The sequence below is a fragment of the Mesoplodon bidens genome, assembly GCF_964165515.1.
Source record: "Mesoplodon bidens genome assembly, chromosome: 12".
NCBI lineage: Eukaryota > Metazoa > Chordata > Mammalia > Artiodactyla > Ziphiidae > Mesoplodon > Mesoplodon bidens.
This window is the reverse complement of record NC_138168.1, coordinates 2,977,741-3,005,287: the sequence shown is the minus strand read 5'-3', so window position 1 is coordinate 3,005,287 and position 27,547 is coordinate 2,977,741. Positions and strand designations below refer to the sequence as shown.

Sequence of the window (27,547 nt, the reverse complement as noted above, 5' to 3'; positions counted from 1 at the left end):
GGGCCCGTGAGCCATGGCCGCTGAGCCTGCGCGTCCGGAGCCTGTGCTCCGCAACGGGAGAGGCCACAACAGTGAGAGGCCCGCATACCACAAAAAAAAAGAAAAAAAAAAATTTAAAGTATAATGTTGGTATTTAGTATACATTAAGTGCTTAATAAATATTAGTTCCTTGAAAAAAAAATCACACAAAGACTTTATCCTATGAAATATATCTTTTTCAAAAACATGGTAACAATAAGAACAATGTATCATAACTACATGTAGACACAAAACAGTTAAATTCATGTTTCTTCTTTTAGTCTTCAGAGATTGAATTGATTTAATTGACAAATGGTACAGCTGTTCCCCAGCAACCACTCTGGACATGTATTTATAACTTGCCTCCAGGGACGGAAACTTCAGAAATAGCTCTTCAAAAAGAAAATAGCTCGAAACATTTTAGAATATAGTTTTTGACCTTGACCCTCTCACCTCAAACCACAATGAGGAGTTTGTAAAAAAAAAAAACATTAAAAGTACCAGTGTCAGCATAATTCCTTCCAGGTTCATCCAAGTCGTTGCAAATGGCAAAACTTCATTTTTTATGTCTGAATAATATTCCATTATATATATATATATATATATATATATATATATATATATATATATATATATGCCATATTATCCTTAGTGAAATAAGTCAGACAGAGAAAGACAAGTACTGTATATTTTCACTTATATGTGGAATTTAAAAAAATGAACAAATATAACAAAACAAAAACAGACTTACAGATACAGAGAACAAACTACCAAAGGTGAGAGGTGTGGGGAGGGATGGGCAAAATAGCAGTAGATGATTAAGAGATACAAACTACTAGGTAGATAATAAATAAGTTACAAAGATATAATGTGTAGCACAAGGAATATAGTCAATATTTTATAATAACTTTGTATGGAGTATACTCTATAAAAATATTTAATATTGTACACCTGAAACTAATATAATATTTTAAGTCAATTACACTTCATTAAAAAATCAGAAAAGTTGACTTGGTAGAAGTAATGACACATACACAAAACTTAAAATAGAATCTGTAGTCAGTACATTATGATGTGCATAAAATATCAAGCCATTTGAGTAGAAAATAATTGATTCTTTTAAAAATTATTTCAGTGAATTAAAAATAAAAGTGGATAAATGAAAAAAATCAATGTCAGCTTTTTATTTTAAAAAAATCTTATTTATTTCAGTTGTGACTCAGGACTGCAGGGATGATTCTGTCCGCTGATGGGGCAGAGACACCAGAGCTCTCCATCCCCAGCCCCTGCCTCACTGTCCAGCTCCCCGTGGGGAATTGCCCTTGACAGCTCTGTCAAGGGATCCTGTCAAAGATTATAACTAGAGTGTTGAAGTTAGGTTATTTTGTTTTAATATGTTTTTCTTTAGGTTTTCCCAAGCTATAAAACAGTTTGAGCATGATATTGTTTCACACACATAAAATACAGTCACAAAATAGAATTTTATGAAAGCATGTACTTTTTTTGAAGTAAATATTGATGCAATTAGGATGAAGGTAAGAAGAGGAGAATCTAATTCCTTAGGTATAATACTTATGTCTCTGGTCAAAAACATTAGAGATCCTAAAAAAAGAGAGAGATAAATTATAAAAGAGGGATTTTTAAAGCTAAAATGAGTTTGGTAAAATTACTTGAGAATAAATAATGCAAAATATCCCAGAGTAAAAGATATAGAAAATCTTGACTAGTTGGGCAAGATTTTAATTTATTTGATGATATTTTTTGTACCACATATAGAAAGAGATACAGAAAATCCATCCTGTCAGCAAAATGTTGAGCCTCTTAATTTTGAATTATTCAAGTGGATGTGGAAACAGCAAAATTTACCTTGTTTTTAAAGTCTCATAGAGTCATTTTTATATCATCATTCTTTCTTGACCTCCAAATTTCATTGTATGCATGCTCTGTTATTTGACTTTTTGTTTATTAATTATTACAGGACACCAGAGATGAAGGTAATGAGACTAAAGCCAGCAGGATGAGTAACTTAAGAAAGACAAGAAAAGAAGTCACTAAACTACATATGTTTTCAACTGAAATAGGAGAAGTTGATATAGACAACTCAAAAGGTATCTTGCTACTATGATCCCTCAAGAATATGTAGTCAAAGACAATCTCTATTTGGTCTCTTCTTCATAAAACATTTTTCTTCTCTTCTATGGGAGAAGCAAAGAAAGAAAGAAAATTTATTCCTACATAGGCAACATAAAAGAAGGAAAATATAGGCTTGCAGTATAAATATATAAAAATAATAAAAATATTTAGAATTTAAAGGGAGTAGAACTAGGAAAATAGTAGTGTGAACAAAAGAGTACAGAACAGAAGGAACATATGAGTAAGAAGAGAAGCATATTTCTGCTCTGAGAAATGAATACAAAGATCATTACTGAGAGAGGCCACAATAAATATGTGGATTAAGTTTTCATAACACATGTTGGAAATCCAACTAGACTCCAATGGATTTGAAACAGTGCTGAAACTAGGAGTTGATTTGGACAACAGTCTGAATTCTAGGAAGAGTTGTGTTCCAAGGCAGGGGCAGTACAAATGGCCAGTGCATGGCAACAATAAAATGCAGTTAGACTTTTGTAAACTTTATTATTGTTTTAAAGTTCTCTACAGAAAATGCAATCCCATATGGCTTAAAACCAGGGTGAACTACTCCCACTGCCCCTTATTTGGTATGTCACTGCCTAGGAATAAATTATTTTCTCAAGTATTCCTCTTTACATCATATTGAAAGACAGTTGAAAGCAGTACCAACATTTTTAAACATGTTTCTTTCTTTTTTTAAATTGACATATAGTTGATTTATAATATTGTGTTAGTTTCAGATGTACAGCAAAGTGATTCAGTTATATAAATTTTTTCAGATTATTTTCCATTATAGGTTACTACAAGATATTGAATATTGTTCCCTGTGTTATACAGTAAATCCTTGTTTTTTATGTATTTTATATATAGTGATGTGTATCTGTCAATCTCATACTCCTAATTTTTTCCCTCCCCACTCTCCCTTTCCCCTTTGGTAACCATAAGTTTGTTTCTATGAAAGCCATTAAATCTACTACAGAAATTGTAAGTCCATTTCTGTTTTGCATATCGATTTGTCTTACTTTTTTAGATTCCACATATAAGTGATTATCATATATTTCTCTTTCTCTGTTTGACTTATTTCACCCAGTATGATAATCTCTAGGTCCATCCATGTTGCTGCAAATAGCAATATTTCATTTTGGGGGCTGAGTAATATTCCATTGTATGTATATATATATACATATACATATACATATATATATGTATATGTATATGTATATATATATACATACCACACATACCACACCTTCTTAAACCAATCATCAGTTTATGGACACTTGGGTTGTTCCAATGTCTTGGCTATTGTAAATAGTGCTGCTATGAACATCGGGGTACATGTATCTTTTCGAATTAGAGTTTTCATCTTTTCTGGATATATGCCCAGGAGTGGGATTGCTGGAACATATGGTATCTCTATTTTTAGTTTTTTAAGGAACCTCCATACTGCTTTCCATAGCGGCTACACCCATTTACATTTCCACCAAAGGTGTAGGAGGGTTCCCTTTTTTTAATCTAGCAGTTATTTGTAGACTTTATGGTGATAACCATTCTGACTGGTGTGAAGTGATACCTCATTTTGATTTTGATTTGCATTGCTCTAATAATTAGTGATATTGAGCATCCTTTCATGTGCCTGTTGGCCATCTGTATGTCTTCTTTGGAGAAATATCTATTTCATTTTGATAAAACGGCCATACTACGCACAGCAATCTGCAGATTTAATGTGATCTCTATCAAATTACCTATGACGTTTTTCACAAAACTAGAAAAAATATCTCTAATATCTATATGGAACCACGAAAGACCCAGAACTGCCAAAGCAAGCCTGAGGAAAAAGAACAAAGCTGGAGGTATAATCGACCCAGATTTCAGACAATACTACAAAGCTACAGTAATCAAAACAGCATGGTATTGGCACAAAAGCATCATATAGATCAATGGAACAGAATAAAGAGCCCAAAAATAAATCCACACACTTAAGGTCAATTAATATTTGACAAAGAAGGCAAGAATATACAACAGAGAAAAAACAATCTCTTCAGCAAGCAGTGTTGGGAAAGTTAGACAGCTGCATGTAAATCAATGAAATTAAAACATTCTCTCACACCATATACAAAAATAAACTCAAAATGGTTTAAAGACCTAAATATAAGACATGACACCATGAAACCCCTAAAAGACATGAATTGTAGCAATATTTTCTTACACCAGTCAATATTTTCTTTAGGCCAAGGCAAAAGAAATAAAAGCAAAAATAAACAAATGGTACCTAATCAAATTTAAAAGCATTTGCACAGCAAAGGAAACCATCAACAAAACGAAAAGACAACATATGGAATGGGAGAAAATATTTGCAAACAATGAGACCAACAAGAGGTTAATATAAAAAATACACAAACAGTTCATAAAACTCCATATCAAGAAAACAAACAACCTAATAAAAAATGGGCAGAAGACCTTAACATTTTTCTTTATTTCTACAGAAAGGATTAGGAACCAAATGGTGTGTCACAAATTGGGGGATACCAACAAACCAGTCATGGGACCTGGCTCTGCTGAATCTCATTTGCCAGAAGATGACAAGGACTCCAAAGATCAGACAATAGTGATAAAGCCATTGCCCCTCAAAACATCAGCTAGCGCTCCTGGTGGTGAATTTCACCCAAACTCCAGCTATACTGGTAAGGACTCTGGGACAAACTGGCATATGGGTCTAGTTGCTATTCCCAAATTATATTTGAATTAGTGACATTGTGTTGTCGGTTGAAGATGCTAGCCTGAAAGTCAGAACAATTGAAATAACTTATACACCTGTCATTTATAAAATGCTTTACAGTTTTCTTTCCCCACTAGGCTGCTCATCTGGAAAATGGGAGGGTTGCAATGCATGATCTCTCAAGACTTTTCTAAAAGTAAAATTGTTATTATTATTATTTTTTTAGATTCTATTCCCATATAGGTCATTACAGAGTGTTGACTATTCATTGTGTTATACAGAAGATTCTTATTAGTTATCTGTTATATATATATATAGTGTGTATATGGTAATCCTAATTTATCTCTCCCCCCTTTCCCCCTTGGTAAATGTAAGTTTGTTTTCTACATCTGTAACTCAATTTCTGTTTTGTTAATAGGTTCATTTGTACCTTTTTTAAAGATCCCACATATAAGATGATATTTGTCTTTCTCTGCCCTTCATACTTCCCTCAGTATGACAAACTCTAGGTCCATCCATGTGGCTGCAAATGGCTTATTTTGTTCTTTTTAATGGCTGAGTAACATTCCATTGTATATATGTACCACATCTTCTTTAACCATTCCTCTCTTGATGGACATTTAGGTTGCTTCCTTGTCCTGGCTATTGTAAATAGAGCTGCAATGAACATTGGGGTGCATGTATCCTTTTGAATTATGTCTTCTCTGGATATATGCTCAGGAGTGGGATTTCTGGATCATATGGTGGCTCTATTTTAATTTAATTTTATTTTTTATATCTTTATTGGAGTATAGTTGCTTTACAATGTTGTGTTAGTTTCTGTTGTACAACAAAGTGAATCAGGTACAAGTATACATATATCCCCATATCCCCTCCATCTTGAGTCTCCCTCCCACCCTCCCTATCCCACCCCTCTAGGTCATCACAAAGCATTGAGCTGATCTCCTGGGCTATGCAGCAGTTTCCCACTAGCCATCGATTTTATATTTGGTAGTGTACATATGTAAGTGCTACTCTCTCACTTCATCCCAGCTTCCCCCTTCCCCCCACCCATGTTCTCAAGTCCATTCTTTACGTCTGTGTCTTTATTTCTACCCTGCCAGTAGGTACGCCAGTACCGTTTTTTTTTAAATATTCCATATATGTGCATTAGCATATGGTATTTGTTTTTCTCTTTCTGACTTACTTCACTCTGTATGACAGACTAAGTCCATCCACCTCATTAGAAATAACTCAATTTCTTTCCTTTTTATGGCTGAGTGGTATTCCATAGTATATATGTGCCACGTTTTCTTTACCATTCATCTGTTGATAGACATTTAGTTGCTTCCATGTCCTGGCAATTGTAAATAGTGCTGCAATGAACATTCTGGTACATGTCTCTTTTTGAATTATGGTTCTCTCAGGCTATATGCCCAGTAGTGGGATTTCTGGGTCATATGGTGGTTTTATTTTTAGTATTTAAAGGAATCTCCATACTGTTCTCCATAGTGGCTGTATCAATTTACATTCCCACCAACAGTGCAGGAGGATTCCCTTTTCTCCACACCCTCTTCAGCATGTATTGTTTGTAGATTTCTTGACGATAGTCATTTTAACTGGTGTGAGGTGATACCTCATTGTAGTTTTGAGTTGTATTTCTCTAATAATTAGTGATGTTAAGCATCTTCTCATGTGCCTCTTGGTCATCTGTATTTCTTCTTTGGAGTAATGTCTATTTAGATCGTCCACTCATTTTTGATTGGATTATTTTGTTTTTTGATATTGAGCTGCATGAGCTGTTTGTATATTTTGGAGATTAATCCCTTGTTGGTTGCTTCGTTTGCAAATATTTTCTCCCAATCTGTGGTTTGTCTTTTCATTTTGCTTATAGTTTCCTTTGCTATGAAAAAGCTTTTAAGTTTAATTAGGTCCTATTTGTTTATTTCTGTTTTTATTTTCATCACTCTCAGAGGTGGATCAAAAAATATCTTGCTGCAATTTATGTCAGAGAGTATTCTGCCTATGTTTTCCTCTAAGAGTTTTTCAACATAGTTTTGGAAGTCTTAGCCATGGCAATCAGAGAAGAAAAAGAGGTAAAAGGAATCCAAACTGGAAATGAAGAACTAAAATTGTCACTGTTTGCAGTTGACATGATACTATATATAGAAAATCCTAAAGATGCTACCAGAAAACTACAAATGTTCATCAATGAATTCAGTAAAGTTGCAGGTTACAAAATTAATATGCCCAAATCTCTTTCATTCCTATACACTAACAATTAAAGATCAGGAGAAATTAAGGAAACAATCCCATTTACATCAAGAAGAATAAAATACTTAGGAGTAAACCTACCTAAGGAGGCAAAAGATCTGTACTCAGAAAACTATAAGATACTGATGAAAGAAATTGAAGATGACACAAACAGATGAAGAGGTATACCATGTTCTTGGATTGGAAGAAAGAATATTGTCAAAATGACTATAGTACCCAAAGTGATCTATATATTCAAAGCAATCCCTATCAAATTACCAGTAGCATTTTTCACAGAATTAGACAAAAAATTTTACACTTGTATAGAGACAAAAAAGACCCTGAATAGCCAAGGCTATCATGAGAAAGAGAAACGGAGCTGGAAGAATCAGGCTTCCTGACTTCAGACTATACTACAAAGCTACAGTAATCAAACAGTATGATACTGGCACAAAAACAGAAATATAGATCAATGGAAGAGGATAGAAACCCCAGAGATAAAGCTACGCACCTATGGTCACCTAATCTATGACAAAGGAGGCAAGAATATACAATGGAGAAAAGACAGTCTCTTCAATAAGTGTTGCTGGGAAAACTGGGTAGCTACATGGAAAAGATTGAAATTAGCACATTCTCCAACACCATACACAAAAATAAATTCAAAATGAATTAAAGACCTAAATGTAAGACCAGATACTAAAAATTCTCTTATTCTAAATTTATGGGTTATCAATAGTGATATAGCTATTTTGGCCTATGAGTGTATTGGTCAAAAATCTGTGGGATCCAAGTGATAGAAATTAATTTTAAAATTATTTATTCCACATAGGAATCCATGATGAAAAGATTGAACAAACAAGGTTTGGAAAGGTAGAAATATAGCAGGGTGTAAGGTTAAAGATACAGTGTCTACCGGGCTACTCTCACTTCTGAAACCAGTTTCAAGACTGGGAGTTCCCTAAGACTAACCTTAGTTTTGATAATTAGCTATAAGAACCGACCGAAGGCTATTATCCTCAAGGTTATGGTTGATTACAATGAAAACAAAATACAGATTAAATTCAATTAAGGAAAGGTTTCATGATGAAGAGTCCAAGGAAGTTCTAAGCATGGAACTCCCACTTGTCCTCTGCCACTGAAGTCATGGACAAACACTATTTTCTTGGCAAAGGTGTGTGACAATGTAAACGGAGTATTGCCAACCAGAGAAGCTCACCTTAGTCTTGGTGTGCAGGTCTTTATTGGAGCTCCACAGTCAACTGGCCACACGGCTGACCTCAGTCTCCAGTTCCACTGGGGTCAAGCTGATGCCACATGACTCAGTAATAAATGACATTGCTGGACTCTCTAGTGTGACCAGAGACACAAGGAAAACAAAGGCACTCTTGTCAGGCAGGACATTCTAAGGGCTTAGAGATTACCAGTCAGGGCCAAGGGTAAAGGCCAGAGCTCTCTTTGGGCAAGGTTAAATTCTTTACCACACACAGGGCCTAAGAAGTCCACAGAGCCTGAAAATGAACACTGTCAGGCTCCTTATATATTAATTTTCTGTTGACACCATAACAAATTTAGCATTTTAAAAGAACACAATTCATTATCTCACAGTTCTGTACATCGGAAGTCTAGGTTTGCACAGCTGATTTCTCTGCTCAAGTATGTCAAGGCCAAAATCAAGGCGTTGGCCATCTTAGTTCTTAGCTAGAGATTCTAGGAAACAATACACTTCCAAGATCATTCACACTGTTGGGAGAATCCAGTTCCTTGCAGTCATAAGACTGAGGTTCCTGTTTCCTTGCTGGCTGCCAGCTGGGGTGGCCCTTAGCTCCTGGAAGCCTTTGGTTCTATATCTCTGAGCCAGTAGTGCCTCAGATATTTCTCATGTTTGGAATTTCTATGACTTCCTCGTCTTCCACACCTCTTTTCTGACTACAGCTGGAGAAAGTTCTCTGCTTTTAAGGGCTCACCTGAATAATACAAGACAATGTCCCTGTTTTAAGGTCCATAAACTTAACTACATCTGCAAAGTCCTGTTTGCCCCGCAGCTTAACATATTCTACATGTTCCAGGGTTTAGGGTGTCAACATCCTCGGGGGCAATTCATACCATCTCTCATGTCTGCATTTCTCCGTGGCTTCATGAATGTCTCTTTCTGTGTTTGGCTTCCTGAATTTCTCTATGAAGTGAAGAACATGAGCGTCGGCAGCCTCCAAGCATCAGGGACTATCAATACAAATGCCACAGGGGCCAGACAGATAATGCCAATGAGTGAGGTGTGCTGGTGAGAAAGTAGTGAGTGCTACTCACTCAGAGACCACATGGCCTGCAAAGCTGTGAATATTTACTATCTGGTCATTTACAGAAAACATTTGCCAACCCATGGATTAGAGGATGCATACATACCCCATTTGAAGGCCACCTCAGAGTTCCAGCCAATGGTTGCTGCAGAGAAATGTTCACCCAGTATTGCCAAATCTTTCTCTTTTTTCAAGAGAAGGTTGAACTCAAGATTTTTATATGAAATTTTCTGATATTTAAGTGTCAACTAATTTTAAAAATTTCCAAACACTGGGAAGGCTAATGAGAAAATATCTGCTGACTACACTGGCTCTTTCACAGTTTGTGACCTTTGTTTTATATAGTTTCAGGCATAAAAGAGAAATGGAATTTACCATTATTTAGTCTCAAGTCAAAATATCTGAGAAAAGAACTGTGTCATGAGCTCTCTTCTCACCAATCAACTATGACTAGGGGTGTGGGTATAATCATTGATTGATTCAACTTTATTAATTCACAGTCTTCTTCTTTGGCCCAGGGCTAGATTTTTTACAGACCCCAAGTACCAGAAAGTATCCAACTCCAAACAAACAAACAATAAATAATTTCAAAATAAATATAAAAATAAATCTCCAAGATAAGTGTAAGGAATTTCAATGTGGTATTTTCTTCGCTATAATAACTACTTTGAATTTATTAAAAATGTATTGTTTCAAAGGATAGCTCCCCCTACCCTCACTTTTTATTGTTTTTGTTTTTGTCACGGCTTTTATACCAGGTTATTCTGCCACCCGTGTTTTCCAATTCTGCTGAGCTAACGTGATGTGGCCAAAGGTGGGGTCACATCTGCATTAACAGTGCGGCTCTCAGAGCAGCCAGGTCGATGAAGGAAAGGAATATGGCAGCCGTCCCTAAGCTGAATGTATTACAGAGTGTACTCTCAAATGCACTTTTCCTCTTTTGAAATGAGTTTTCTGAAAGCCCAAACACCTATTTAATTTGCCTTTTATAAGTGACCATGGCTTGTTCTCTATAACTGAAACATGTCCTCATTGTCATGGAACATGGACATTTCTCCAAGGCTTTCTAGCTGCTATAGAGCTTTGAGGTTTGCTTGGTTTTTCATGTTTTCTTATTTTTCCCCTTAAAAACTCACAGCCATAAAACTTCCTCTATAAAAGCACATTGATTTAATTTATTAACTCTCTGAGGAGATGGGAAAGGAGAACACCTCTCAGGAGCCACAGTATAAGAAAAACAAATGAGCCCCTGAAATGGCAAATATCTGTCTGCTCTTCTATCATACACATGTATGCTCTATCATACACATCTGGGGAGGGCTGACCAAAAGGTTTAACTGTAACTAAGAAGTGCAATTTATTTGAAGAAAAGAAAGTCAGACAATTCAGATTAGTTGATGCCATGAAAATGAAATTTGATTGAATAGGGCTGTCATATTTGGTGAAAGAATTAAACTTTTAAATGAAAATTTGATACTTAGGATACATATCAAAATGTGACGCCAATTTTTACTTTTTAATTAGACAAGGTCAAATCACATGATGTATTAATTACTTAACTAAATAATTAAATCACATTCATTATTAAATTATTAAAGGAATAGCCAGTGAGTGCCTATGACATGTCTGTACTGCTTGGAGGTACTGGGGATACAATAGCAAGTAAGTAAATACATAATAAGCAAGCTCTCCTGGGGCTAACATGCAAGTGGTGAAAGACAGTAAACTTGTATTACACAACAACATGGCAGGTGGTGATTAGGACCCTGAAGAAAATGGAAACTGGTCAGTATATTATTATGGGCTGAATTGTGTCTCCCCAGAATTCATATGTTGAAGTTCTAACCCCTAGTACCTCACAATGTGACTGTATTTGAAGACAGAGTTTTAGAAGAGGTAACTAATGTTGAATGAGTTCTGTAGAATGGGCCCTAATCCAATATGACTGGTGTCCCTATAAGAAGCGATTAGGAAACACACACACAGAGGGAAGACCATGTGAAGAAGATGGCCATCTACAAGCCAAGGAGAGAGGTCTTCAGAAGAAAACGACCAATCCTGCTGACAGCTTGGTCTTGGACTTCTACTCTCCAGAACTGTAAGGAAATACATTTCTGTTTAAGCCTCCTGGTCTATGGTATTTGTTATGGCAGCCCTAGCAAACTAATATATACACTCACTGTCCAGCCATAGTGTAACTTGGTGATGTTAGAGAGAATCAGTGGTTGGACCTGTCCACATTGTGATCAAATCTCAGAGAATTAATACTTCAGATGATTATGTTTTATGTTCCCAGCACTTTAACCATGATAAATTATCCCACCTTTGCATTTGGCGGCATGTTTATTGTCCATAGTTTCCTCACTCAATAATATAAAGCTCTCCAAGGGTGCCCAGCCTTTTTCTGGCTGCCCCTATAATATATGTGCAGTATAAATAGTATGTGGTAACAAAAAACAAATCTATATTGAGTGGATAAACCTTTTTCTTATTTTAAAATAACACACATTTATTGTAGTAACTGTAGAAGATACAGATAAGGGAAAGAACTAATGATTACCTGTGATTGTATTATTGGTGAACCAGTAAAATGACTATTCCTTTAATAGGAGATGTCTCCTGATTTTTTTATGTTATTAATATATTTATGGTTTACATGTAATTGCTTATTACGTTTAGAATACTGATTATCTGAAATTTTCCATATTTTAAAATGCCTATAAATTTTATTTTCTTTAAGGAGAATTATTCATCTTGGGCAGAACACCCAATACTTCAGAATAAGTTTGGGAACACAGCAGCTGCTAATTTGGCATAAAACACTGTAAATGCTACAGCTTAATTGTTTCTGTTAAATGGAAGGTGGTTATAAAGCCTATGGCGCATCAGAGCAGCCAAATTTATCAGGACAGCACCCCTAATATATTCATTGCATAGGTAGAACCAATCACAGGACTACACATGCTTCATGTACTGAAAATCTACTTAATCTGTGTTTTTAAACTGTCAATCTTTATGTTTTACAAGCGTAATATCTCAAAAAATGATACTCAAGCATCACTTTAAAATTACAGCTGTTCAGCATCAGTGATGCAACAGACTGATGGGTATTCAGATTCAGACATGATCATGGTACCACTTACCAGGGTTAGAGTAATTGTGCTCACTTGATGCATTTAAGAGACATTGATATGGTGCTTACTGTCCGCCAAGAACTGTTGAATAACTTGCTTAATCATCATAACAAGCCTATGAAATAGGTAATACTGTGTCAGTGAGAAAGCTGAGGCACATAAGAAAGCTGAGATAAGGCAAGTTGCCAGGGCAAAGGCAGGATTTGTAGGGAGGCAGATGAGTTTCAGTGTTTGTGCTGAATGACTACAATCTGCTGCGTCTCCTAAAAGTCAGACAGTAGCCAAGATCTGTGATGCGCACTGTGTGCCTGATCCTCCCATACGCTTTAGATACATTCAGTCACTTTATGGTATTGAGCCACCCACCGAGAATCAAAAGGTCTGGGTTCCAGTTTCAATTTTGGTGATGGACTGAGAGCGTGATTCAGGGAACCTGGTTGTACTTCTCTGGGACTTAAGCTACTGAGTTGGTTGAATTAGATGTTATCTCCAGTCTCTTTTAACTCGAGGGTTTTAGAATTTGTAGACTATCTTAAAAGTCTTGAAAAAAAACTTTTTTTGAAGTTTTCTAGTTTTTTAAAAATGGAGTACTCAGTCTAGATTTTTCATCTCCTACACTCTCATTCTTGAAAAACACTTTTATATTCTCATTTATACAAATTTTATATTTGACAGAGATGTAGATGTCTTAGATCCAGATGCCGTTATAAAGATATATAGCTCTTTTGGCAAAGAAAACGAAACAAAAAAGCAAACCCACAGAAAATAAAAACAAACAAATAATTTTACCTTTAATCATACAGGCACTTTTTATTTGGGTAAAACCAGTTATTTCAAGAAGCTCAGTCTTTTCGATGATACTCATCTATATACAGCCTTATATGGTGCCAAAGCAGTGATGTAAATATATTCTAATTCCCATAAGCAAAGACATTTTCAGTAAGTGCTTACACATATTATTGCTATTTACTTAAGCAAATAGAGTTAACCTTCACCCCGTCCCAGGTGATAATCTCTTAGACTGTTTAGGAACAATGTTCTCAGGAATAAGCCAAAGACATGGAAACATATGATGCTTTTCTTAATGATCATAATGACTAATTTACTATTCTCTAGCCTCATTTTACTTCGCAGTTCGTCATGATCTAATGATTTAGACCATTTTTTATTTTACAGATAACACCAGGGACAGCACTCCAATTCCTACTGCACCTCAACTCTCCTCTAGAATGAAACACATTAAACAAGAAATGGCCAAAAATCACCTTCAGTTTGTGCGATTTGAAGCAACAGACCTGCATGGTGTGTCCAGGTCTAAGAGTATCCCTGCACAATTTTTCCAAGTGAGTTTTGCAAGTAGAGTTATGATTGAATATAATTTCATTCAATTCATTTGCAAGCAAATGGTCCTCATTGCTCTTTCTTATGTTATTGTAATCTATACAGCAATTCTAGTTGAAAACCAATCATTCATTGTGTTTCTTCCCTTGCCACTCCCCAGACACATTATTGTTCCCCTAAGAGCTGAATGTATACTTTCAGCTCCCAAACAGCAATTCATTTACCCAATATAAATATAAAACTAATTAAGACTGGTAATTTTCATTCTTCTGCCTTGAATAATTTCACTCCTTTTTTCTCTTATTGCAATTATGAAGATTATAATTTGTTTGATATGAGAAAATTACAACAGAAGACCCAGGAGTAAATACAAAGAGAAAAAAAAAGATTAAATAGAATTTGCTAGATAAAAAGCATATCCATTTTAGCTTCTAATTCTGATAAGAATATATCCTATTTTTGTTGGATTACAATAAATATTATTAAGTTCTCAAAAATAGTGATATCAAGAAATACGATATTTTTAGATATGTTTTGAGATTTTCTGAGTATTTTTCAGTTTATGTCATGTATTTACTTTAATAACTGACTTACTGTGTTACTGAAACATCATTTCTTAGGAAGGGACATCGGTATTATATACAAAAGTATGAAAATTAAGCATCCTCTAAGATTATTGTTTAAATATATCTTACTTATTACTTCAATATCAAATTGTAATTTTTCTCATTTGCTTTATATTGGGAAAACCTGGGCATCTTCAAAACACTTTTTAAAGAATTCCAAAAGATTCAAATCTGTTTCTTCAAAAATTCTTTAGATCTGCCTGCACACACACACACACACACACACACACACAAACAAACACACACACACGAAGTTTATGTACGTAGGTCCTTGAGTAGGTTGAAAATTAAGCAGGCACTGAATAAACAGTGCTTGACTTACTCAACTTTACTATTGGCAAAAGCAGATTTGGATCATCCAGGTCAAATGGCACTTGGAAATGTGTAGAGGTGGTGGAAAGTGAAGGAGGCTCACCGGCACCTGCAGAAGAGTCGCTTCTGCGAGCATCAGCCCTTCCTCGTTAGCCACGCTGTTTGAGATTTGGAGGTAATATAACAAAGAGTTTGGCTTGCAGAATGTGAGTAGGTTTTGTTACCCTCACGGTGTTCACTGACATCATAGGAACCAAGCTTTACAGTCAGCTTTTTCTCCACCCATTAATGGAAACGTCAACACATGAAACCTTACTGATATTCCTACTACACAATTTCTACATTTTTATGTGTCTGTTCAACTTTATAACTTCATTATTTTCATGCCGTATGGCACATAGAAAAGTTAAATAAAAGCTAAATCCATTGAACCCAAGAGGTATTTGACTAGAAAGTGCCTTAGCAATCATCTACACTAACACTTCTGTTTCACAGATATGGAGGCTGAGGCACATAACATATGAGGCACATAACATAACACATGAGGCACATAACATAATATATGAGGCACATAACATAACATTAGGCACATAACATAACATATGAGGCACATAACAAAACATATGAGGCACATAACATAGTTCTGTGACCTGCTTAACTTCACACAAGGAATTAATGAGAGTTAGGACTGCTGACTTGAAGGCTGCAACATTTTGGAAACTATAACATAGGTCCACATTCACGGGCAAGGTTTCTGGAACTCTGCGCCTGTGAGGTAGTTTGCTCGTTAGTGGGTCGTAAAGGTGAGTGAAGAGAGGAGTGCAACTGTCAGCGGTCCCGACTCCTCTGTCCTGTGTGTCCCGGGTGTGACAACAGTCAGCTCTCTGAGAAAGACTGAGGATTCTTTACTGTAGACTTTGGGGAGTCAGTTACCTGTGGGGATTACAATAGAATAAGCCTTATCTGAAGTATTAGCTACTATGCCACACGGTAAAGAGTGCTTTAAAAAATATTTTTGGTTATGAGCAGTTCAAATAGTTCTGTTAGGTTTTACCTTTGTCATTGGCTATAGACATTTTCTTTATCATTATAGCTTTTCTTTATGAGTGCTGTTTTCATGAACATGAGCATATAAAGTCTCCAAGGCTAAAGCTATTAAGCCTTGTTTATAAATTACCTTTGGGGGGTCTATTTTAAACTATTAAAAATTTATCTGATACTAAGCTAGCTTTAACCAACCGATGTTAAACATTTTTTTCCGTACTCCCACCCCCCACGTTTTTGTTTGTTTTCAAGTTTCAAAACTTGATTGCTCTATCCTTTAACTTCTTTAGGAAAAAGTGATCCATGGCGTTTACATGCCCCGAGGTTATCTTGAATTGATACCAAATCCTAAGGACAATGAAGTGGATCACATAAGAGCAACATGTTTTAATAGTGACATAGTCCTGATGCCAGAGCTATCGACCTTCAGAGTTTTGCCGTGGGCTGAGAGGACTGCAAGGGTGATCTGTGACACGTTCACTGTGACTGGCGAGCCTCTTCTGACTTCCCCAAGGCACATCGCAAAGAGGCAGCTGAGCCGGCTGCAGGACTCTGGCTTCTCCCTGTTCTCTGCCTTCATCTATGATTTTTGCATTTTTGGTATACCTGAAATTATCAATTCAAAGACCATATCTCTTCCTGCTTCAGCATTGCTAGATGATCATGACCAGCCCTTCATCCAGGACCTCGTGGATGGGTTGTATCACACTGGGGCCAATGTTGAGAGCTTTTCCTCCTCTACCAGGCCTGGCCAGATGGAAATCTGCTTTCTGCCCGAATTTGGCATCCGTTCAGCTGATAACGCATTTACCTTTAGAACAGCTGTCAAAGAAGTGGCAAGGAAATATAATTACATCACTAGCTTTTTCATCGAGACTGGATTCTGCAATTCAGGAATTTTGTCTCATAGTCTCTGGGATGTCGATGGAGAGAAAAACTTGTTCTGTAGCAGTTCTGGAATGGAGCAGCTCACGACCACTGGGGAAAAATGGTTGGCAGGTCTCTTGAAGCACTCTGCTGCTCTCAGCTGCTTGATGGCTCCTGCTGCAAGCTGCCGGAAGCGCTATTCCAAGGAGAGTAAAGACCTGAAGGAGAGTGTGCCGACAACGTGGGCATACAACGATAACAGCTGTGCTTTTAATATCAAGTGCCATGGTGAGAAAGGCACCAGAATAGAAAATAAACTGGGCTCAGCCACGGCAAACCCTTACCTGGTGCTGGCCGCCACTGTGGCTTCAGGCTTGGATGGACTTCAAAGAAACGATGGTGTTTTGGCTGCTCCAGAGGACAGCACAGACCTTCATCAGCCCAAACTTTCTGAGATCCCTTTGAAACTAGAAGATGCCCTCATGGCACTGGAGGAAGATCAATGTCTGAGACAGGCTCTAGGGGAAACTTTTATTCGATATTTTGTTGCCATGAAGAAATATGAGTTGGAAAGTGAAAAAACAGATGCTGAGAGAAATAAATTCTTAGAGTATTTTATTTAGTGTGAAACACTTAACTACTCCTTTAGCGATGTGAGTTTGACTTAAGTAGTTGATCTGCCAGAAAGAAAAGATTGGATTTTTGCAACAACAACAAGACTACAAATGCTTTCTCTCTTTTTTGTCCCCATGGAGTATTTGACAGATGAAGTGGGGTTGCTGAGAGGTTTCTGATTCAGAAACAAACAATAAAGTTGTGGTGCAGCTGTGACGTGAAAACCAGCAAACCTTGTCACTCGGTGGTCATTGTCTCCGCGTATGTTGACCTAGATACGAATATTCAATTTTGTGGGAGCAAGAAATATATTCACACAATTAAAAAGACTTAAGAATTAGAATGCAAAATTTAAATGACTAAAAAAAATAATAATTTCAATTATACACATAGGTTGTGACTGCCAGCAAAACAAAGATATCCGCTAATATAATCTGACTCATCAAGGCATTCTGAGGGTCTGTTTTGCAAGCATCATTGTGATGCCTCTAAATGAGTTAATTAAGTTTTACAAAAATATGTCATGATGACAAGTTAGCAGAAGTTTTCACATATGTCCCTTCTCTTTCTACCCTTCGTCACCAGCTCCTAAAAGGCCAAGGAATTTCAAAGCTGTAATGTCCACAAGAAACAAATCCACAAGAAATAGATTTTGAGCTGGGAACAATGAGGTCAAATATTTAAAAGTAGTGAAAATGTTTCTTTAAACAGTATCTCATATAGAAGCCGAATTCATAAAATACGGATGGAATGGGGATGGGCTGCGGTGGGTGGGCTCTGCCTCGATGGTACCACTCTGAAACTGGAGATTTCAAAGATACCTCTGGTGCTTTGTGGAGCATGAAAACAACTGCCTTGATAACCAGGGCAATGCTTTCATCTAAAATTGTCTTTCAATTACTGAGTCCCCTGCCCACAGAAGTTGGTATCTCCCCAGAGAATCTTAAATGTTCTAGACTTTTGTGTGAATGAGATACTATTGTAACTATCACCAAAGTTTAACTTCTTTTGGGAGGAAATTCAAAATCCACTTACTAGCAAATAAAAACCCTATTCCACTGCTTAGAATCAAATAGGAGCTTTTATGTTCAATTAAAACCAACTGTGGTCTCAGCTGAGAGAGCAAACACGCAGGCACAGGATTAGAATATGGCTCAGATCCTCCTCATTCAAATCCATGGTACTCAGCAGCTGTAATACTGAAAGTCAGCCTGTCTTCTTCTAATTGCTCACCCTCTTTCCTTTGAGCAGGAGAAGTATGTATGGATACGTAAGAATAAGATTTTTTGTGTGGATTAAGGGGTAGAGAGAATGGTAGTGTAGGGTGTGTGGAGAAGGAAAGGAAAATGCAAGAACACTCCAGAGAATGAAACCCCACACATTCTACGGGGGAGGAGCTTACTGGTTGTCTCCCTGTCTTTATTCTCCCCTCCATTCTCAATAGTGACATATAAACGTGTCTGGGGCTTCATTGTGGCGGAGTGTGGTCATGTTATTAGGTTCACGCAAGTTGAAGTGTTGTATGGAAGCTCTAGGAAACTGCCTTCAAGGACAGATTCTCCGTTGCCCGTCCTTTCCCCATCCTTCTGCCCTCACCTTCCTGCCGACTAACCTGCAGCTGATGTGGCTAGAGTGATGCACTGAGGAGTGGAGCTGCACAGGGTAGTAATGGGGTGGAAGCTTTGTCCTGTGGGCAGAGCACGCTTTGCCCACATTCAGATTTTTACTTCTATCTCCTTTAAGGCACCGTGAGTTTGGGTCTTTGTTACTTGGACAAAAATCACCTTTCTTGCTTGTGTGTGAGTGTGATTGTATGTGTGTGTGTGCACGTGTGTGTGTGTGCCTGAGTGTGTGGGGGGAAAATGTGAGGGGCTTGGGGATGAAAGAATAAAGGTAAAAGAACCAGTGAGAGATCAGTTCCTCAACCTTTCTATTCTAGGAGAATCTGAATTAGAGGGATTCACACATGCAAAAAAGTTACACTGTCACCCACCCTAACAGAGCTGTATAGACCTGTACAGCAAAGAGTGTTGCCCACCCTTCAGTTCTACAAGGATCGAGTCTTTAACCACTGCAGCCCCTGACCAACAGTGTACCCCAGAAGGAATTCAGGACGAAAAACAGGATGAAATGTGCTTTGGAAAAACAGGCCTTTAGACAGTTAGATGCATATCTGAGGAAGAATTTTAATGAACCCAGATTCTTGTATCTTCCCATGCATAGAAAAGCACTAAAATCATTAACTGAACTGCCTGTTCATTGTGACTAGAGGTAATCTTTTACTGAGATGTATGCTTGGTTGACTGCACTTATTTCTTAGCCCAAAGTCATGTGTATCCTGGCTCCTTCTCTACTTCTTTGGAGCAGTTCCTCAGAGCCGTCTGAGAGGCTGTCTCCCAGGCTATAGTCCACAGTAAGACCCTGAATAAAACTTCAACTCACAGATCTTACATTGTGCCTTTTTCTTTCAGACCCCTTATGCAGCTCATGGGCTTTCATGAAACACGTCTAGTGCTTTGGCTTAGTTTTACCACAATGTGTAAAAGATGGCATAAAAACTCTGTTAATCAAGGTGTTTGTAGCCTTTTTATTTCTCCAAGAATATGATATTAGCAAAATAACTTAAAAAAAACACAATATTCCGGATGTCGGTGTGAGGGAATTATGTAACTGGGAACATCATCCTCGGTGTTCAGTACACAGTAGTGAGTTGACAGAAAATATTCAGCCATATGTTACCAATTGGTTTATAATATAAACTGGTGTGGCAATATTCACAGAGATTTCCTTTAGGGTGTGCTGATGTATATATTCTTGTTTTTTAAGGTAAACCAAAAATCAACATTGGCTAAGAGAGTTCAGAGCTAAAGAAAAATTGGAGTAGACATACAAATTCTGTTGTATGTTTCTTTCCTATTTATCCGTTCACAGGATTTTTATTTTTGAAGGGACTTTCCCTGATGCTTCTACTGTCTTAGTCCAGGTTAAGAGGGCCAGGCAGTCATTCAACAGCATTTACTGGACATCTGTTGTGTGCTAAGCCTTCTGCTGGGACTCACAGCTCTAGGGGAGACCAAGACAAATATGCGTGGACAATGAAAGGGTTTGAGATCTGTGTTGTTTTTTGTTGTTGTTGTTTTTGTTTTGTTTTTAATTTTTTGTGGTACGCAAGCCTCTCACTGTTGTGGCCTCTCCTGTGGCGGAGCACAGGCTCCGGACATGCAGGCTCAGTGGCCACGGCTCACAGGCCCAGCCGCTCCGCGGCATGTGGGATCTTCCCGGACCGGGGCATGAACCCGTGTCCCCTGCATCAGCAGGCGGACTCTCAACCACTGCGCCACCAGGGAAGCCCTGAATTTGTGTATTTTAAACAGAACAGCAGAATTTTTTGTAGCCCTAATACTGAAAAAACTACTTAGAAGGCTGCACTTTGGCTTGAAAAGGATGCTTTCATGAAATTACTCCTTTATTTTCAATTACTATAATTGTTCTAATCAAAGATTAGGTGAAAATGTGATTACTGAATTTAAGGCTGGTTGTTAAGTGAGTACACATAAGAAGTATAAACTAAAGACTCTAATAAGGCAAGAAAAGAAATATCAGTATTATAGTAGGAAGCTTCTGTTTTCAAGGACATTTTATGATCTAACATTTCATTTTACAGTGATTGTCTGAATAAAAACGAAGCTTGGGGCTTCCCTGGTGGCGCAGTGGTTGAGAGTCCACCTGCCGATACAGGGGACACGGGTTCGTGCCCCAGTCTGGGAAGATCCCATATGCCGCGGAGCGGCTAGGCCCATGAGCCATGGCCGCTGAGCCTACGCGTCCGGAGCCTGTGCTCCGCAGCGGGAGAGGCCACAACAGTGAGAGGCCCATGTACCACAAAAATAAAATAAAATAAAATAAAATAAAAACAACGAAGCTTGAAATAATTATTTGAAGGCAATGAGAGATTAAAAGACTTTAATATGAATAAAAATTGAAAACACATAGTAAAGTCTGAACTTATCAGTGACACATAACAGTCTACTGACATATCTTCAGTCAACTGTTTGACAAAATAGGTTACCAATATATTTGTAATATGGGTATTATGGGGCAATACCTTTAATCTTGAGTTTCCTATTACAGGTGTTAGAACTTGTATCTCTAGGGCTTCCCTGGTGGTGCAGTGGTTGAGAGTCCGCCTGCCGATGCAGGGGACACAGGTTTTTGCCCCAGTTCGGGAGGATCCCACGTGCCGCGGAGCGGCTGGGCCCGTGAGCCATGGCGGCTGGGCCTGCGCGTCCAGAGCCTGTGCTCCGCAGCGGGAGAGGCCACAACAGTGAGAGGCCCGCGTACCGCAAAAAACAAACAACAACAACAAAAAACTTGTATCTCTAAACGTTACATATGTGCACTGTGCCTTGTATCTTCCCCGTTAAAGCTCTTCTCATGTTGCCTGTAATCAGTAGTTTACATGACAGCTTTTCTAATTAGAATGTGAGTTCCAAGGAGGAAGGGCACAGATCTTGTTCATATTTATATGTTTTATTCCTTGCACATATTCTGAAATTCAATAACTGTTTAACCAGTCAATCGATTGATCAAACAGCTTATATGCTATAGGCATAATACAGTTCTATAGTATAGTATAATACTCTCACACACATGCACAAACCCAGAGAGAGTGAGAAATAAAGATAGGGACAACTGAAAGAATCAGTGATTGGTTTGTTATTGGCCCTAAAATTTCTGCAATTAGGTGAACTTCTTTAGCTTCCTCTGTTTTCAGAAACTCATGTGTACACACTATTTGATCACCTTGATGGGGATCATAAAAAACAGAGGTCAGGGTGGAATAGTCATGCTTATTTGCTGAGCAGAACCCTTCAATGGCTTTCTTTTTTTTACTTCTTTTTTAACATCTTTATTGGAGTATAATTGCTTTACAATGGTGTGTTAGTTTCTGCTTTATAACAAAGTGAACCAGTTATACATATACATCTGTTCCCATATCCCTTCCCTCTTGCATCTCCCTCCCTCCCACCCTCCCCATCCCACCCCTCTAGGTGGTCACAAAGCACCACAGTGGTGGTCGCTTAGGGCGTCTCGGAGCAGTCAGACTTATCTTCCAAACCTCATTTTGTGACCTTCCCAGATTCTGTGAATTTTCTAATATCTTTTAATACATTCCTTGTCTGCTTAAGCTAGCTAGAATTTGCAAAAAGAATCCTGACTGAAAACAGTTTATAAAAGGACACAGAAAGAGCAAGACACTTTGATCAGGGGGAAGGGGGAAAGCAGGGAGTGCTCTTTAATCAGAAAAGTAGAACAAGTTAATGTCTATATTAGATGTACATTTGTACCAGTTTATTAAGCTACATCACACTGGTGCTTTCTCATTCGCTGCCTTATTTGATGCTCCCTACAATTTCATGAGAATAGTATGCTCATTATTTTAATAGGAAGAGATGTAAGACTCAGAGATGTTAAGTGTGGAGACAATTGGCAGGTGAATCCAGGCCCCACCCTTTGAGTCTCACAATCTCTGTGCTACGCACCGAAACACCATTCACTGTAGAGTTCCAGCAGAGTCGCTAAAAAAAATATGTTTCAATTTCAATTTTAAGGCTTCTGGGCACCAACAGGTAGGTGTTTTTTCTAGATAACTAAAGAATTGGACCTTTTCTTTTTTGTTAATATGTACTTCGATTTGAAGTAGCTTCACTAAGTTTTATTCAATGTGTTTGAGTACAAACAAATCTCAGCAAACCAGATGTGGGATTGTTCAGGTAATAGCTATCTGCCAGCTACTCCACACAGGCTGGAAAATCTCATCAAAAAGGAAGATCATGCTATAACAGCATTTATATTACATTCAGAACTTTTCTCAGAGAAGAATAGTAATTTAAGCCATAACATTTTTTATCATTTTTTGGAATATAAAAATACCTGGTTGGAATCCCTAAGTCCCTGGGATTTAAACTGAAATTATTTTGTTCCATCTTCAGAAATCTTCTTTGACAAGAAGTCTGCATTCACTGAGAGCATAAAAAATTTGATACTTCTCTATGTCTGCTTAAGGAATAACACATAAGAATGTACATTGATGTTTTTTTAAAAAAAACAGGCAGCTTACCTGAAGGGAAAATGTATAAATTAAAGTGAAAAGAGAATTGAGTAGAACCTAGCACACAGTGAGAGGTTTTTTTATTTTCTTTCCTTTTTAGAGTTTTTCCTTTTAAGGTAAATATGATCAGTTGATTTATCACCAATCATCAGAAGAATGCATAGCAAAACCACAATAAGATATCACTTCACACCTGTCATAATGGCTATTATCAAAAAGGCAACAAATGTTGGCAAGGATACGGAGAAAAGGAAATCCTCATGCATTGTTGGTGGGAATGTAAATCGGTGCAGCTACTGTGGAAAACAATACGGAGATTCCTCAATAAATTAAGAATAGAACTACCTTATGATCCAGCAATTCCACTCTTGGGTATTTTTCCAAAGAAAATGAAAACATGAATTTGGAAAGATATATGCACGCCTATGTTCATTGCAGCATTATTTGTAAATAGCTTGGCTATTTGTAAATAGCCAACATATGGAAGCAACCTAAGTGCTCATGAATAGATGAATAGATATAGAATATGTGGTATATATATACAATGGGATGTTACTCAGCCATAAAAAGAATGAAATCTTGCCATTTGTGACAACATGGATGGACCTAGAGGGTATAATTCTAAGTGAAATAAATCAGACAAAGACAAATCCTGTATGACTTAACTTATATGTGAAATTTAAAAGCACAAAACAAAGGAACAAACATAACTAAACAGAATCAGAGTTATAGATACAGAGAACAAACAGATGGTTGCCAAAAGGGAGAAGTGGGGGCTTGAGAGAAATAGGTGAGGGAGATTAAGAGGTACAAACTTCCAGTTGCAAAATAAATAATTCATGAGTATGAAGTGTACAGTGTAGGAGATATAGTCAATGACTATGTAATATCTTAGTATGGTGACATATCATAACTAGAGTTATCATGATGATCATTTTGAAATGTACAGAAATATAAAATCACTATGTTGTGTACCAGGAACTAATATCATGCTGTAGGTCAGTTATACTTGAAAAATAAACAATGTATTAAAACACTAATAACATATGCATTTACAATCACATGGCTTACATGTGAATATATTTAAGTCAACAGATATTAAGTACAGGCTCAATATCAGTGGGGAGAGGAGAGAGGAGCATTGAAAATATGTAATATTACTGACATCTATGGGTATATTAAAGAGCCAGTAGAAATATGAAACTGTGGAGACATTACATGCATTATGGGATGCCTGAAATTAATCCAGGTTTTAAAAATTCTGGATTACTCGGGAATGTATTTGGAATAAATAGTCTGAAAAGGACTAAAAAAGAAATATTTACTATTTTAAAAACCATGAAAGGATAAAAAAATCTAGCTATAATTTGTTACTTATTTGGAGGTTGATATACATGAATCAGATTATAAAAACCTCTAAAATATCTACGAATTAAATAAATTCTACAAAGTGCTAAATTTCTTTCTTTTTTAACATATTTATTGGAGTATAATTGCTTTACAATGGTGTGTTAGTTTCTGCTTTATAACGAAGTGAATCAGTTATACATATACATATGTCCCCATATCTCTTCCCTCTTGCTTCTCCCTCCTCCCACCCTCCCTATCCCACCCCTCTAGGTGGTCACAAAGCACCGAGCTGATCTCCCTGTGCTATGTGGCTGCTTCTCACTAGCTATCTATTTTACTTTTGGTAGTGTATATATGTCCATGCCAATCTCTCACTTTGTCCCGGCTCACCTTTCCCCCTCGCCATATCCTCAAGTCCATTCTCTAGTAGGTCTGCGTCTTTATTCTCATCTTGCCCCTAGGTTCTTCATGACCTTTTTCTTTTTTTTTTTGTTTGTTTAGATTCCATATATATGTGCTAGCATACGGTATTTGTTTTTCTCTTTCTGACTTACTTGACTCTGTATGACAGACTCTAGGTCCATCCACCTCACTACAAATAACTCAATTTCATGTCATTTTATGGCTGAGTAATATTCCATTGTATATATGTGCCACATCTTCTTTATCCATTCATTTGTCAATGAACACTTAGGTTGCTTCCATGTCCTGGCTATTGTAAATAGAGATGCAATGAACATTTTGGTACATGTCTCTTTTTGAATTATGGTTTTCTCAGGGTATATGCCCAGTAGAAGGATTGCTGGGTCATATGCTAGTTCTAGTTTTAGTTTGTAAAGGAATCTCCATACTGTTCTCCATAGTGGCTGTATCAATTTACATTCCTACCAAAAGTGTAAGAGGGTTCCCTTTTCTCCACACCCTCTCGAGCTTTTATTGTTTGTAGATTTTCTGATGATGGCCATTCTGACTGGTGTGAGATGATATCTTATTGTAGTTTTGATTTGCATTTCTCTAATGATTAATGATGTTGAGCATTCTTTCATGTGTTTGTTGGCAATCTGTATATCTTCTTTGGAGAAATGTCTATTTAGGTCTTCTGCCCATTTTGGGATTGGTTTGTTTGTTTTCTTGATATTGAGCTGTATGGGCTGCTTGTAAATTTTGGAGATTAATCCTTTGTCAGTTGCTTCATTTGCAAATATTTTCTCCCATGCTGAGGGTTGTCTTTTGGTCTTGTTTAGGGTTTCCTTTGCTGTGCAAAAGCTTTGAAGTTTCATTAGGTCCCATGTGTTTACTTTTGTTTTTATTTCCATTTCTCTAGGAGGTGGGTCCAAAAGGATCTTGCTGTGATTTATGTCATAGAGTGTTCTGTCTAGGTTTTCCTCTAAGAGTTTCATAGTGTCTGGCCTTACAGTTAGGTCTTTAATCCATTTTGAGTTTATTTTTGTGTATGGTGTTAGGGAGTGCTCTATTTTCATACTTTTACATGTCCCTGTCCAGTTTTCCCAGCACCACTTATTGAAGAGGCTGTCTTTTCTCCACTGTATATTCTTGCCTTCTTTATCAAAGATAAGGTGACCATAGGTGCGTGGGTTTATCTCTGGGCTTTCTAACCTGTTCCATTGATCTATATTTCTTTTTGTGCCAGTACCATACTGTCTTGATTACTGTAGCTTTGTAGTATAGTCTGAAGTCAGGGCGCCTGATTCCTCCAGCTCCGTTTTTCTTTCTCAAGATTGCTTTGGCTATTCGGGGTCTTTTGGGTTTCCATACAAATCGTGAAGTTTGTTGTTCTAGTTCTGTGAAAAATGCCAGTGGTAGTTTGATAGGGATTGCATTGAATCTGTAGATTGCTTTGGGTAGTAGAGTCATTTTCACAATATTGATTCTTCCAATCCAAGAACATCGTATATCTCTCCATCTATTTGTATCATCTTTAATTTCTTTCTTCAGTGTCGTAGTTTTCTGCATACAGGACTTTTGTCTCCTTAGGTAGGTTTATTCCTAGATATTTTATTCTTCTTGTTGCAATGGTAAATGGGAGTGTTTTCTTAATTTCACTTTCAGATTTTTCATCATTAGCATATAGGAATGCTAGAGATTTCTGTGCATTAATTTTATATCCTGCTACTTTACTAAATTCATTGATTAGCTCTAGTAGTTTTCTGCAAGCATCTTTAGAATTCTCTATGTATGTCATGTCATATGCAATTCTATGTCATCTGCAAACAGTGACAGCGTTACTCCTTCTCCGATTTGGATTCCTTTTATTTCTTTTTCTTCGCTGATTGCTGTGGCTAAAACATCCAAAACTATGTTGAATAATAGTGGTGAGAGTGGGCAACCTTGTCTTGTTCCTGATCTTAGTGGGAATGGTTTTAGTTTTTCACCATTGAGGACGGTGTTGGCTGTGTGTTTGTCATATATGGCCTTTATTATGTTGAGGAAAGTTCCCTCTATGCCTGCTTTCTGCAGGGTTTTTATCATAAATGGATGTTGAATTTTGTTGGATGCTTTCTCTGCATCTATTGAGATGATCATATGGTTTTTCTCCTTCAATTTGTTAATATGGTGTATCACATTGATTGATTGGCACATATTGAAGAATCCTTGCATTCCTGGGATAAACGCACTTGACCATGGTGTATGATCCTCTTAATGTGCTGTTGGATTCTGTTTGCTAGTATTTGGTTGAGGATTTTTGCGTCTATGTTCATCAGTGATATTGGCCTATAGTTTTCTTTCTT

At 37.2% G+C, this 27,547-nt stretch overlaps 1 protein-coding gene across 1 annotated transcript in view; it reads left to right on the top strand.

The window, feature by feature from the left end:
• Positions 1 to 17,343, top strand: part of LOC308626095 (lengsin) — a gene marked incomplete at both ends in the record, with an annotated part of 29,485 nt that extends 12,142 nt beyond the window's left edge. The window contains 4 exons of the mRNA XM_081250876.1: positions 1,997 to 2,126; positions 4,638 to 4,835; positions 13,707 to 13,873; positions 16,144 to 17,343. Of these exons, the coding sequence (XP_081107002.1) occupies positions 1,997 to 2,126; positions 4,638 to 4,835; positions 13,707 to 13,873; positions 16,144 to 17,343 (1,695 nt within the window). The remainder of the gene's footprint in view (positions 1 to 1,996; positions 2,127 to 4,637; positions 4,836 to 13,706; positions 13,874 to 16,143) is intronic.
• Positions 17,344 to 27,547: the final 10,204 nt, after the last annotated feature.